Source organism: Chaetodon auriga, chromosome 1 (genome assembly GCF_051107435.1).
Source record: "Chaetodon auriga isolate fChaAug3 chromosome 1, fChaAug3.hap1, whole genome shotgun sequence".
Lineage (NCBI taxonomy): Eukaryota > Metazoa > Chordata > Actinopteri > Chaetodontiformes > Chaetodontidae > Chaetodon > Chaetodon auriga.
In genome coordinates, this window is record NC_135074.1 from 7,713,548 (window position 1) to 7,727,322 (window position 13,775).

Consider the following 13,775-nt stretch of genomic DNA (forward strand, 5'->3'; position numbering starts at 1 on the left):
ACGCAACATTTCACTGAAGCGTCTACATAAGCACACAATGACAAATCAACTGACTATATCACGACACAGCAAATCATTACTTGTCAGTTACAAATGCTGTGCTTCTATATTGCTTTGCAGAGTAATATTGCTGCAATAAACCAATATCATTGTGAAATGGGTTGAGGTTTAAAAGTGAACCTTCATCAGACATCATCTTTGTAGGACTTGGCCATTAGACCAGTGAGGAGCTTTCAGAAATGGATCCTTGTGTTTCGAGCCCTCAGGCCACTAACTTCATATTATTTTGTGTTTTGACACTGGTTTCCTCACAGTAATCCAGCCTCCTGCTGCACAAATCTGCTGTTTTCTATGTTATATTCAATATAATGTCATTCGCCAGAAGATACCCCGCTTTGAGAAGGTCACCGCTGTTCTCTCTGATTCTCCATCAGCATCTGGTGAGGTGCAGCAACACTCTGAACCCCACAGCTACTCAGTGCTGCAGGAGCAGCAGACTGAGGTTGCATGAGGCAGCTTAGTGTGAATGCACAGAACAAAGTGACTGTGAAGGTGAGAGATAATGATGCTCAGTCACCAAGGTCATGATATCTAGACGTAAGGAGTCAGAGGCGACTGGATTTGCTGTGAGCTCTCGGATGGTAATACTAATACTAATATCACATTCCCAAATATCTGGAATAACCTGAAAGTGACCAGGCTTTATTTTCCTTTGTTAAATCTGCCTCTATTTTAACCTGTCATTTCAATTTACAGAACATGGTGCAGGTTTGTGTTTCTCTCCACACTGCAAACCTCTCTGGAAACTTTACACTTTATTTCCTGGTGGGGTCAAATGAAAAGAATGAACAAATGAACAGTAAGTCAGGAAAATAAAATATTTTTATATTATACCAGCTTTATATTCATCTTTGCAACCTATCACCAACACCATCTTTACCTTCCAGAGATGGTCATTGTCTGGATAACTTTATGCAGCATGCTTTACAATAGCAACTTAAACAGTTAATCCACCAACCTCACAAACCCCAATGTTTTCCTTATTATCTGCACTACTGCAATATTGCACATACTGCTTATTGTTTACATTTATTTATCATCTGAAACTGCACACATTTTTTGATATAAATATTCTTAGTTATATTGTATTTTTATTGTATTATTATAATATTACATTATGTGTATTATACTTTATAATACACATTATATAACTATAAATCTTGTTGAGTTAAATTCACTGCTGTTATTTCTGTCTATATTTTTTGCTACTTTGTTGTTACTTTTTAAACAATTCTTGGACACATTTTGTGTTTGTCTGTATGTTTGCTACTGCAACAAAATAATTTCCAAAATTGGGATCGATGAAGAAGCAGTCTAAAGTCGCAGCAGTCTAGTCTTATTTCAGGCCTACATATGTAATTTATATGAATTTGAATAAAGGATAGGCTACTATTCAGCAACATGCCCAGACTTTTCTATGGGGTAGGGGGCTAAAAAGAAAAATAGAAACCTCTACTGTGCAAGGCTGAGCATTTAGGTAACTGTGTGTTTTAGGATTATGTTTTCCCCAAGGCTACTGTGTGGCTCTTGAGCTAACCACAGGGTCACTTGAACCAACCAGAGCGACATTTGGGGCCACTCAAGTACTGTCTCATTAAGGTAAACATGGAGCATGGAAGCGTCTCATTAGAGAAACAGTCACTGGATAATGAGCATGGGCAGTTGCCCCCCCCCCCCCCCCCCCCCCCCCCAGCCCCACCACTGTCCACTGCAGTGTTACATTGTTATTCTGTTATTGTGATAGAAGCTTCAGCTGAGGTAATCCATCATCATGCTTGACTGAAGTGAACTCAGATGACTTCATGATGGTTAAAAATTCAACACTTGCCACACAAGAACTGTATTACACACATCAGCAAGCCCAGTGTATTGTACTGCAGTGGCTGTTTTACATGAGCTCAAGGTGAAGCACTATGGTATGATTGTAGACAGATGCTTGGGGGATATTACAATCCACACCATATTTATTTTATGATTTTCAATGTGCACTCTGTATTTTGACACAGAAGTCTCTGCCTAATGACTATGTAGAGTGACTACATGATGAAAAGGTGGTATGTACCTTGTTCGAGGACATGTTCGTACAATGTACTTAATAGCTGTTATGAGAACGGAAATTCTGACTTGCTTCCTTTAACTGGCAAAATAAAAAAAAAAATGATTAAAAAAAGAAAACATTGCAGGACTGGTATTGCTGGTGCAGTGTAAGATATATAAGCTACTATTTAAGCAGTTGTAATGTAACTCTCCATTGTGCTATTTAAAGTTAATGCCTCCTGGAAATCTGGATGTCACGGCTGAATTAGAGCAGCAGCACCTCCAAAAAAGGACTCACTTCTGTAATACTCCCTTCAGCTGTACTATTACCTTGAGTTTATTTAACACTATCCTGTTGCTTTATACCTGGTATAAAAGACAAACATTCACTTTGAGTCCTTGAGCCACTTTTCTATTTTTAAAATAAAAGGATAGCCAAATGTTTGTCCGGTTTGTGTCAGGAATCAGAATGATGAAGTCCATCCACAGTGAAGTTTGTCATGCGGAAGTAATGAAAATGACAGCAGAGTGGCAGGACGGAGCACCACAGAGACAGCAGTAATAAACACAGGGCAAAAATCCTCCATCATAACTGTGAAATAAGAGCACTGAGTGCCAAGGTCACTTACCACTCACCCCGCAGCTTTTGGCTTACAATAATCCTCAGACCTTTCAGATGCTCTATCAGGACCAATTCAATAGCATCTGAAGCAGCACAATCTATCATCCAAACTGTGGACTCAGCAGAAAGAGCGTCCATTTCTCATGGAGTCATTCAGAGTACCCGGGGTGATTTAAGATCAACCACAGTGCCTGCTGATGCAGTGCAAGTCAACTGAAGACATTATTTTAGGATGCCTCTTAATCACAAGGTCCACAGAAAGAAGAATGCATTCATGCATTTACCCTGTAACAAACAAAATAAATTAACAGAACACAGGCGCAAATGATGTCAGAGATTTTTATAAGTGCATCTGCACATTTGCATCTGAGTCTTATGTGTGTGTGTGTGTGTGTGTGTGTGTGTGTGTGTTGTGTGTGTGTGTGTGTGTGTGTGTGTGTGTGCGCGCCTTTCTGTGAATGATTTCTCAATGAGTCTTGAATAGCTTTGTTAAAAATATCTGAAAATGTTTTTTTCCTTTTTCTTTGTATTTGAACATAAAGCTTGCAGTCACAAAACATAACAAGCATTGTTCCCAAAAGAGTAATAAAACAAAAGTGATCTGTGGGAAAGCACATGTGAATTGAAAACATGTTTGATTTTCAGACAGATATTCAGATATGTTTAATTTGAAATGTTTCCATCTGTAATAAATGCATATTTTGGTGGGTATATAAGAACCCTGTGGAACGTGGGGATCTTAACAGACGATGTCTCTCCGACTGTGACCTTCTTATTGCTGGCTGCCTGTCATGTTGGTGATAAAGCAACTTCAGGTCATTCTGCTCTTGACCTCACTGGACATGTCAGTGATTAAAAGCATAATTAACATCACTTGCATGAGTTAATATCCAATTTGGTAGATTTGAGATTGATGATAGAATCTGTATGCTCAACCAGCTTTTATTTTAAACAGCCAAGTTAATTTCTATGAGAGCAGTGGGCTGTAACACATCTCCCAGGAGATCTGTATGCAAAAGCTTTGTTTTTAACCATAGTGTACATAGTGTAGATGGCATTGTTGATTGGTCAGTCAAGCTCTTTGTTTCAGACCGCAGTATCTCAACCACTATTGGATGGTTTACCATGAAAAACTGGACCAACATTCATGGTCCCCAGAAGAAAAATACTAATGACTTTGGTGATTCTCTGACTTTTCCCCCACTGCCACCATGGCCGTTACTTTGCTGGCTTTTGATAAAAAGTCTTGACAAGTGCTGGATGGATTAGTACAAAATGTACGTACTCATGTCAGGATTAACTTAATCTTAATCTGGAACCATTATCAGTTCATTAGGAATTTAGCTTAAAACACTGGTGTAGCTCATTACAGCCTCCTAAAGCTGCTATCAAAACTCTAGACTGAGACTCAAGAGTCGTCGTCTAATTGAATACAAACAACAAATACATTGTTTAATAATACACATAAATAAATAGCAATTGCATGGAAAATGTACAAACATTATGTACAGTATTAAAGAGGCAAAGACATACAGCAGTTGACTTAAATGAAAGTTGGTTGACAATAAATAATGTGAATTCTAAATGGCTGAAGACAAAATAATATGTTTGGTTAAAAATGCCTAATCTAAAGACCAGTGATGACAAATCATGTTTAAAGAGTAGGTTTGTCTGTGGAGTCCTCCCTTCAGATGTTTATTTAGGCCTAACAGTGTGGACCCCAACCCACAATCCTCCTGCAGACACACCTGTACAGGAGAGTATAAAGACCCTGGACTGAAGTGAGTCAGACATCAAGCTTCACCGAGTCTCTCCACAGCAGCTCTCCACAGAAGCTCCACAGCCTCCACAGCCACCCTGAAGATGACTCCTTCTGTCGGCCTGCTGCTGCTCCTCCTGCTCGGCCTCTGTCAGGCACATCCTCTCCACGAGGAAGGAGGAGAAGAAGAAGTCCCAGACACCGTCGACATCTCCACCAGGATTCTGACCTCCAACAACGCCACCAATGAGATCCTGCTGGAAGGAGACCTGCTGGCTCCCAGAACCAGAAACGCCATGATGTGCTGGTCCCAGAGCTGCCTGTGGAGGAAAGCCTCCAACGGCTTGGTGATGATCCCCTTCACCATGAGCAGTGAGTTCACCGGCTGGGAGAGGCAGAAGATCGAATACGCCATGCAGGACTTCCACAGCAGGACCTGCCTCCGCTTCGTGCCCCGTCAGAACGAGTACGACTACATCAGCATCGAGAACAAAGGCGGATGTTTCTCCGCTCTGGGCAGAACGGGAGGCAGACAGGTGCTCTCTCTCAACAGGCAGGGCTGCCTCTACCACGGCATCATCCAGCACGAGATCAACCACGCTCTGGGCTTCCAGCATGAACAGACCAGGAGCGACCGCGACTACTACGTCAAGATCAACTGGGAGAACATCGACCCGCAGATGGCCTACAACTTCTACAGGCAGTCCACCAACAACCTCAACACTCCCTACGACTATTCCTCCATCATGCACTATGGAAGAACAGCTTTCTCCATCCAGTACGGGAAGGACTCCATCACCCCCATCCCCGACCCCAACGTCCAGATTGGCCAGAGGCAGGGCATGTCCTACTGGGACATCATGAGGATCAACATGCTCTACGGCTGCTAAGGACATTGCAGATGCTAAATGCAACAAATTCACATTTTTTCTGTTTCTTGTGTCTAAAGCCGCAACCTGTGGAATTAATGCTAAAAATTCACTTTCTTTAAGCATATTGTTTCAAATGTTCAGCAAACAGAATGTATGACTCCTCACATGCCTAAATTATGTGTAATAAAGACATGCAAAATGAATATTTGTTGTCTACTTATTTTTTTCTATTTGTGTGCCGGCAATAATTTTACCTAATTTACTCATTAAAACAAGACAAATAGATTTTATTGTTCCCAAGTGGTATTTTATTTCCACAAAGTGTGTATTATTCATTACTCCAGAACACAGATACATTTAGACTGTCCCAAAGGCCAGTTGTCAAACAAATGACACAAATAGTCCAGATCAAGAAATGACAACCCAACAATGATGTTATTCAGTATGTAAAAAATAATGCTCAAAACAGTGACAACAATGTTAACATTCAGAGGAAAAACAGGAGATAAAAACATGTTAATTTAAAGCTCACATTAGCTTTGAGATTGAAATGTCCACACCTGTAATAAAATACTGGGATGTGATACAACATGTCTACAGTATGTGGTGTGCTACACTGAATCAGCAGTGAGGTGTGACTATAAACATCTAAATTATCACAATGAGAGCAGCGAGCTGTAAAACAGCTCCCAGGAGATCTGTAGCGAAGAGCTTTGTTTTCTTTGTTTTAGAGCACACACAAGTTATTACTGAATCTAGAACAAATGGAAACCACACACCAATCCACTTGTTTGCTCAAGTGTCAGATCAATGTAGGAGCAGGGCCCTCTGCTAATGCAACGTATGGAGGGTAAATTAACATGGCACTCTAATAAAATCTGCTCTCTATTGATCTCTTACTCTAGAATTTTTTTTTAAATGATTCATGGTTCAGTTTAATATTTTGATTATTTAATAGCAGTAAGGCAAAGCTACTATCTCTATATCCACAACTATAATGAAAGTAAAGTTGGTTTGATGTGTCCATAAAAAAAGAGAAAGCTATCAACTAAATTTGAAGAGCTCTCTTGGTAATTATGCATGCACTTTTGAGACGGTCCCTAACTACAGCATATCATTTTCCCCTCTACTGTCAAGTCAGACGAGGCCTCAGTGTGGCATCATGAGGCAATAACAACACCTGCGTAACATCAGTCAAACTTTAACCTCCAGTGAACAAGACATCTGCTGCAAATTGATAAACATTTACTGTGGGTGAACCTCACTGCTTGTTAGCCATAGTTCGTGTCTCTCATGTACGTATAACAACTAAGTCACAGAGCAAAGCTTCAAACTTTTCAAAAACTTAAACAAGAGATGACAATGTTGGTCTGTCAGTCGATCCACCACTTTGGTCGAGACTGAAATGTCTCAACAACAATTGGATGCATTGGTGTAAAGTATTGTACAGACATCCATGGCCCTCACAGACTGAGTCCCAGTGGCTGTGGAGGTCCCCTGACCTTTCCTGTAACTCTGGAAGCAGGTCAAAGATTTCCCTTATCCTGTAAAACATGTGAACATCTACATGATGGATTGGATCCAAATCATATGCAGACATTGATGGTCCCAAGAGGATGAATCCTATTGACTTTGGTGATCCCCTGACTTTTCCTCTAGCACCATCATCTAGTCAAAATTTTAATTAGTCCAGTTCTTTGGTCTATGGCGAAAATACATACAAAACTAAAAGCATTCCCATCAGACTCAGCTTTACTTGCTAACAAATGTTAGCATGCTACACTATGATTGTAAACTTGAGCCAGGAGCTTAATTAATAAGGAGTGCTTTTTTCTTTCATTCTAAATGGATGTACAGACGTTTATGCTCAGCTGACATCAGAGATCCTGTCACCACTGTAAAAAGGTTCTCTTGGTTGTAGCAGTGAGTGTATGTTTGATATCTGTGTGGTTTTGATTTAATGGAGTAATTACCCTGAGCAGAAGTGATGTGAAAATGTGGCAAATTGTGTCAATTCAGTAAAAGATCAGTGGGGATAAACAGAAATATGCAAATATTGTTCATATCTGTTCACAAAGCTTTATCTGCTCATAACCAGAAAATGTATTTGTATTTGTGTATTTTGTTATAAACATAAATAAACATAAATAAATATCATGCAACAAATATTAACAAAGGAGGTGTCAAAGAGACAGACATGTATTAAATGCTTAAATTAAGGTTAGTTTGACAGGGATAATGTGATGTCTTATTGGCTGAAGACCATGTAAAGTGTTTAGCTTGACAAAGCCCACCGAGTAAATCACCTACTAAAACTGAGTTCATCCATCTAATGACCAGTGATGACAAACCATGTTTAAAGAGTAGGTTTGTCTGTGGAGTCCTCCCTTCAGATGTTTATTTAGGCCTAGCAGTGTGGACCCCAACCCACAATCCTCCTGCAGACACACCTGTACTGGAGAGTATAAAGACCCTGGACTGAAATGAGTCAGACATCAAGCTTCACCGAGTCTCTCCACAGCAGCTCTCCACAGAAGCTCCACAGCCTCCACAGCCACCCTGAAGATGACTCCTTCTGTCAGCCTGCTGCTGCTCCTCCTGCTCGGCCTCTGTCAGGCACATCCTCTCCACGAGGAAGGAGGAGAAGAAGAAGTCCCAGACACCGTCGACATCTCCACCAGGATTCTGACCTCCAACAACGCCACCAATGAGATCCTGCTGGAAGGAGACCTGCTGGCTCCCAGAACCAGAAACGCCATGATGTGCTGGTCCCAGAGCTGCCTGTGGAGGAAAGCCTCCAACGGCTTGGTGATGATCCCCTTCACCATGAGCAGTGAGTTCACCGGCTGGGAGAGGCAGAAGATCGAATACGCCATGCAGGACTACCACAGCAGGACCTGCCTCCGCTTCGTGCCCCGTCAGAACGAGTACGACTACATCAGCATCGAGAACAAAGGCGGATGTTTCTCCGCTCTGGGCAGAACGGGAGGCAGACAGGTGCTCTCTCTCAACAGGCAGGGCTGCCTCTACCACGGCATCATCCAGCACGAGATCAACCACGCTCTGGGCTTCCAGCACGAACAGACCAGGAGCGACCGCGACTACTACGTCAAGATCAACTGGGAGAACATCGACCCGCAGATGGCCTACAACTTCTACATGCAGTCCACCAACAACCTCAACACTCCCTACGACTATTCCTCCATCATGCACTATGGAAGAACAGCCTTCTCCATCCAGTACGGGAAGGACTCCATCACCCCCATCCCCGACCCCAACGTCCAGATCGGCCAGAGGCAGGGCATGTCCTACTGGGACATCATGAGGATCAACATGCTCTATGGCTGCTAAGGACATTGCAGATGCTAAATGCAACAAATTCACATTTTTTCTGTTTCTTGTGTCTAAAGCCACAACCTGTGGAATTAATGCTAAAAATTCACTTTCTTTAACCATATTATTTCAAATGTTCAGACAACAGAATGTATGACCCCTCACATGCCTAAATTATGTGTAATAAAGACATGCAAAATGAAAATTCGTTGTCTACTTATTTTTTTCTATTTGTGTGCCAGCAAAGATTTTACCTAATTTACTCATTAAAGCAAGATAAATAGATACATTTTATTGCGCCCAAGTGGTATGTTGCTTGCACAAAGTGTGCATTATTCATGCCTCCAGAACACAGTCACATTTACACAAAATAACGTACAACATAAATACAGTATGTTAGTGTGATTAGCAAACTATGGAATTTAGCAATGCTATGGCAAGTCAGCAAGTAGATAAGTAAGAATCTATTACACTGATTTTAAGGGACTGTCCCAAAGGCCAGTTGTCCAATGAATAACACAAAGAGTGCAGATCAAGAAATGACAACCCAACAATGATGTTATTCAGTATGTAAAAAATAATGCTCAAAACAGTGACAACAATGTTAACATTCAGAGGAAAAACAGGAGATGAAAACATGTTAATTTAAAGCTCACATTAGCTTTGAGATTGAAATGTCCACACCTGTAATAAAATACTGGGTTGTGCTTCAATATCAACATGTCTACAGTATGTGGTGTGCTACACTGAACCAGCTGTGAGGTGGACTGTAAAACAGCTCCCAGGAGATCTAAGAGCTTTGTTTTCTTTGTTTTAGAGCACACACAAGTTATTACTGAATCTAGAACAAATGGAAACCACACACCAATCCACTTGTTTGCTCAAGTGTCAGATCAATGTAGGAGCAGGGCCCTCTGCTAATGCAACATATGGAGGGTAAATTAACAAGGCACTCTAATAAAATCTGCTCTCTATTGATCTCTTATTCTAGATTTTTTTTTTTTAAATGATTCATGGTTCAATTTAATAATTTGATTATTTAATAGCAGTAAGGCAAAGCTACTATCTCTATATCTGAAACTATAATGAAAGTAAAGTTGGTTTGATGTGTCCATAAAAAAAGAGAAAGCTATCCACTAAATCTGAAGAGCTCTCTTGGTAATTATGCATGCACTTTTGAGACGGTCCCTAACTACAGCATGTCATTTTCCCTTCTACTGTCAAGTCAGACAAGGCCTTAGTGTGGCATCATGAGGCAATAACAACACCTGTGTAACATCAGTCAAACTTTAACCTGCAGTGAACAAGAAATCTGCTGCAAATTGATAAACATTTACTGTGGGTGAACCTCACTGCAGGTCAGCCATAGTTTGTGTCTCTCATGTACGTATAACAACTAAGTCACAGAGCAAAGCTTCAAACTTTTCAAAAACTTAAACAAGAGATGACAATGTTGGTCTGTCAGTCGATCCACCACTTTGGTCGAGACTGAAATGTCTCAACAACAATTGGATGCATTGGTGTAAAGTATTGTACAGACATCCATGGCCCTCACAGACTGAGTCCCAGTGGCTGTGGAGGTCCCCTGACCTTTCCTGTAACTCTGGAAGCAGGTCAAAGATTTCCCTTATCCTGTAAAACATGTGAACATCTACATGATGGATTGGATCCAAATCATATGCAGACATTGATGGTCCCAAGAGGATGAATCCTATTGACTTTGGTGATCCCCTGACTTTTCCTCTAGCACCATCATCTGGTCAAAATTTTAATTAGTCCAGTTCTTTGGTCTATGGCGAAAATACATACAAAACTAAAAGCATTCCCATCAGACTCAGCTTTACTTGCTAACAAATGTTAGCATGCTACACTATGATTGTAAACTTGAGCCAGGAGCTTAATTAATAAGGAGTGCTTTTTTCTTTCATTCTAAATGGATGTACAGACGTTTATGCTCAGCTGACATCAGAGATCCTGTCACCACTGTAAAAAGGTTCTCTTGGTTGTAGCAGTGAGTGTATGTTTGATATCTGTGTGGTTTTGATTTAATGGAGTAATTACCCTGAGCAGAAGTGACGTGAAAATGTGGCAAATTGTGTCAATTCAGTAAAAGATCAGTGGAGATAAACAGAAATATGCAAATATTGTTCATATCTGTTCACAAAGTTTGATCTGCTCATTACCATAATGTCCTGCTGGCTGAAGACCATGTAAAGTGTTGAGCTTGACAAAGCCCACCAAGTAAATCACCTACTAAAACTGCATTCATCCATCTAATGACCAGTGATGACAAACCATGTTTAAAGAGTAGGTTTGTCTGTGGAGTCCTCCCTTCAGATGTTTATTCAGGCCTAACAGTGTGGACCCCAACCCACAATCCTCCTGCAGACACACCTGTACAGGAGAGTATAAAGACCCTGGACTGAAGTGAGTCAGACATCAAGCTTCACCGAGTCTCTCCACAGCAGCTCTCCACAGAAGCTCCACAGCCTCCACAGCCACCCTGAAGATGACTCCTTCTGTCGGCCTGCTGCTGCTCCTCCTGCTCGGCCTCTGTCAGGCACATCCTCTCCACGAGGAAGGAGGAGAAGAAGAAGTCCCAGACACCGTCGACATCTCCACCAGGATTCTGACCTCCAACAACGCCACCAATGAGATCCTGCTGGAAGGAGACCTGCTGGCTCCCAGAACCAGAAACGCCATGATGTGCTGGTCCCAGAGCTGCCTGTGGAGGAAAGCCTCCAACGGCTTGGTGATGATCCCCTTCACCATGAGCAGTGAGTTCACCGGCTGGGAGAGGCAGAAGATCGAATACGCCATGCAGGACTTCCACAGCAGGACCTGCCTCCGCTTCGTGCCCCGTCAGAACGAGTACGACTACATCAGCATCGAGAACAAAGCCGGATGTTTCTCCGCTCTGGGCAGAACGGGAGGCAGACAGGTGCTCTCTCTCAACAGGCAGGGCTGCCTCTACCACGGCATCATCCAGCACGAGATCAACCACGCTCTGGGCTTCCAGCACGAACAGACCAGGAGCGACCGCGACTACTACGTCAAGATCAACTGGGAGAACATCGACCCGCAGATGGCCTACAACTTCTACATGCAGTCCACCAACAACCTCAACACTCCCTACGACTATTCCTCCATCATGCACTATGGAAGAACAGCCTTCTCCATCCAGTACGGGAAGGACTCCATCACCCCCATCCCCGACCCCAACGTCCAGATCGGCCAGAGGCAGGGCATGTCCTACTGGGACATCATGAGGATCAACATGCTCTACGGCTGCTAAGAACACTGCTCCTGATCAAAGTTGCTTGTTGTTTAGGTAAACAAATGAGCTTGATGCCAAATGCAACAAATTCACTTTTTCCAGTTGGCTGTGATAATTTAAAAGTTACAATCCTTTTATTTCAGTTTCTATCACTTTCTTGTCATGTATATTGAAATAAAATCACTGCACATCAAAATTACTGTTGTCTTGTTATTTTTATCTATTTGTGTGTAGATATGGAAACATAGTAAAGACATGCACATCTAGGCTGGGACTCACAAAGTCCAAGAAAATGGAGCTGGCAGCTGGCACCATCTCTAGTGGTGTTAACTACTATAAAGTAACAGTAGGTCAGTCTCTCAGCATGTCATCCCAAGAGCTGTTCCTTTTTTAGCTCCACAATGAAACAGGTGTTCAGATCCTATAGCCCAGTGGGGGTGTGATGTGTGTGGGTGGATGATGGTGGGGGCTTCATCTGCTGTTTTAATGCGAGTGATCAAATATATCAGCCTTCACTACAGCATAATGTTTCCAGAATGTGGTCCATTGTTTTTAATAATGGTCGAGTGATTGCTTACTTTGAGTGTTCTTTGGTTCATGCACCTTGGATGAACTGTGGGGTTGTAACAGATTTTTTTTTACCCTTCATCCTGGTGAGAGGCAGGCATTGCGTGTTAATCCCATCTGTTTTCATCTTCCTGCGGTATCTCTCACCTCGGTTGCCTGCCTGCCAACTATCTCGGCCATGAAGTGAGGACATTTCGTACATGCTCTGCAACGCATACGGAGGACCCTCGTCCAAGACACAGCACACAGGCAGAAAGCTGCTTTTAAAACTGCCCCTACATGTCCTACACAGAAAAGAACTGTACACCAGAAGTTGTCAGTGGACTGTAGTACCAGTCCAATCCATTAACCATGTGGAACAAAAGAACTGCACACACTGAAAAAGGTTTGCCTGTAAACTTCTCAAACACATATGAATAAAGCCATCAGAGCACCACATTTCCAGTCAATGAAACCTTCACAGGGGATATCTGACTGGGGGGCTGACACGTGATGGACTTTGTGGGCTTAAATAAATGGTGTGACCATTCAAAATAGACTATGCTCATTTTAAATTAAGATGCTATTTTCTGTGATGTATTGAAAGACCAAAAACTGCAAAGAGAGCAGAACAGAAGCCTGTTATTAATATATAAATAAATAAGTGCTTTTACATTTTATAGTGTTCTGTAGTGCCCCCTGGAGGTCACTGAAATCAATGTTAGTAAGAAGTCAAACCACCCATCCATCCATTAGCCTACAAAGACCTTTTTCATAGAAGATGGAGCTCATAAATAAATAAAGACATAAGAAATAAAATTAATGATGGTTAAAATCAAACGTGTTGCTGTGTCAGTTTCATGGTCCTGGTATTGTGCATGCTGGCTTACTGTAACACTGTGATGACTTACTGGGACAATTTAAAAGCCATTCTTTATGTTGTCAGCAACACCTTTACTTTTTCTACTAGGACAAGTTATAGTGTCCTCTGTCAAAACAGTATATTGTATTTGGTATTGAGGCTATTATGACACAAATGCATTCAAGCCTTTTTGTAAGTCTTATATTGTATGTGTCATGCCACTAGATGGAAGCAAAGCACCTCATAATTATGTTACTCTTCTATATCCTAATAGGCTTGATAGGGGCCTATGAAATCTCTGAACTCCACCAGCCTTTTAGTGTTTGCACTGTGTTTGTCATTCAGGCAAACGGCCTGCATTGATTTTATTGTCCTTTTTCCCCTCCTGTGTCAACTACTACTTCCTT

The 13,775-nt window shown here is 41.7% G+C and overlaps 3 protein-coding genes across 3 annotated transcripts; all 3 read left to right on the plus strand.

The window, feature by feature from the left end:
- Positions 1–1,524: 1,524 nt before the first annotated feature.
- On the plus strand, positions 1,525–5,368 carry LOC143326317 (high choriolytic enzyme 1-like). The gene is made up of 2 exons (XM_076739918.1): positions 1,525–1,690; positions 4,605–5,368. The coding sequence occupies exons 1-2, from the start codon at positions 1,666–1,668 to the stop codon at positions 5,366–5,368; spliced, it is 789 nt and encodes a 262-aa protein (XP_076596033.1). The 5' UTR covers positions 1,525–1,665.
- Positions 5,369–7,915: 2,547 nt separating this feature from the next.
- LOC143324448 (high choriolytic enzyme 1-like) lies at positions 7,916–8,701 on the plus strand. Its single transcript, XM_076736944.1, has one exon. The coding sequence runs from the start codon at positions 7,916–7,918 to the stop codon at positions 8,699–8,701; it is 786 nt and encodes a 261-aa protein (XP_076593059.1).
- Positions 8,702–11,192: 2,491 nt separating this feature from the next.
- On the plus strand, positions 11,193–11,978 carry LOC143324458 (high choriolytic enzyme 1-like). The gene has a single exon (XM_076736957.1). It carries the CDS (start codon positions 11,193–11,195, stop codon positions 11,976–11,978), a length of 786 nt encoding a protein of 261 aa, XP_076593072.1.
- The last annotated feature ends 1,797 nt before the right edge of the window (positions 11,979–13,775 follow it).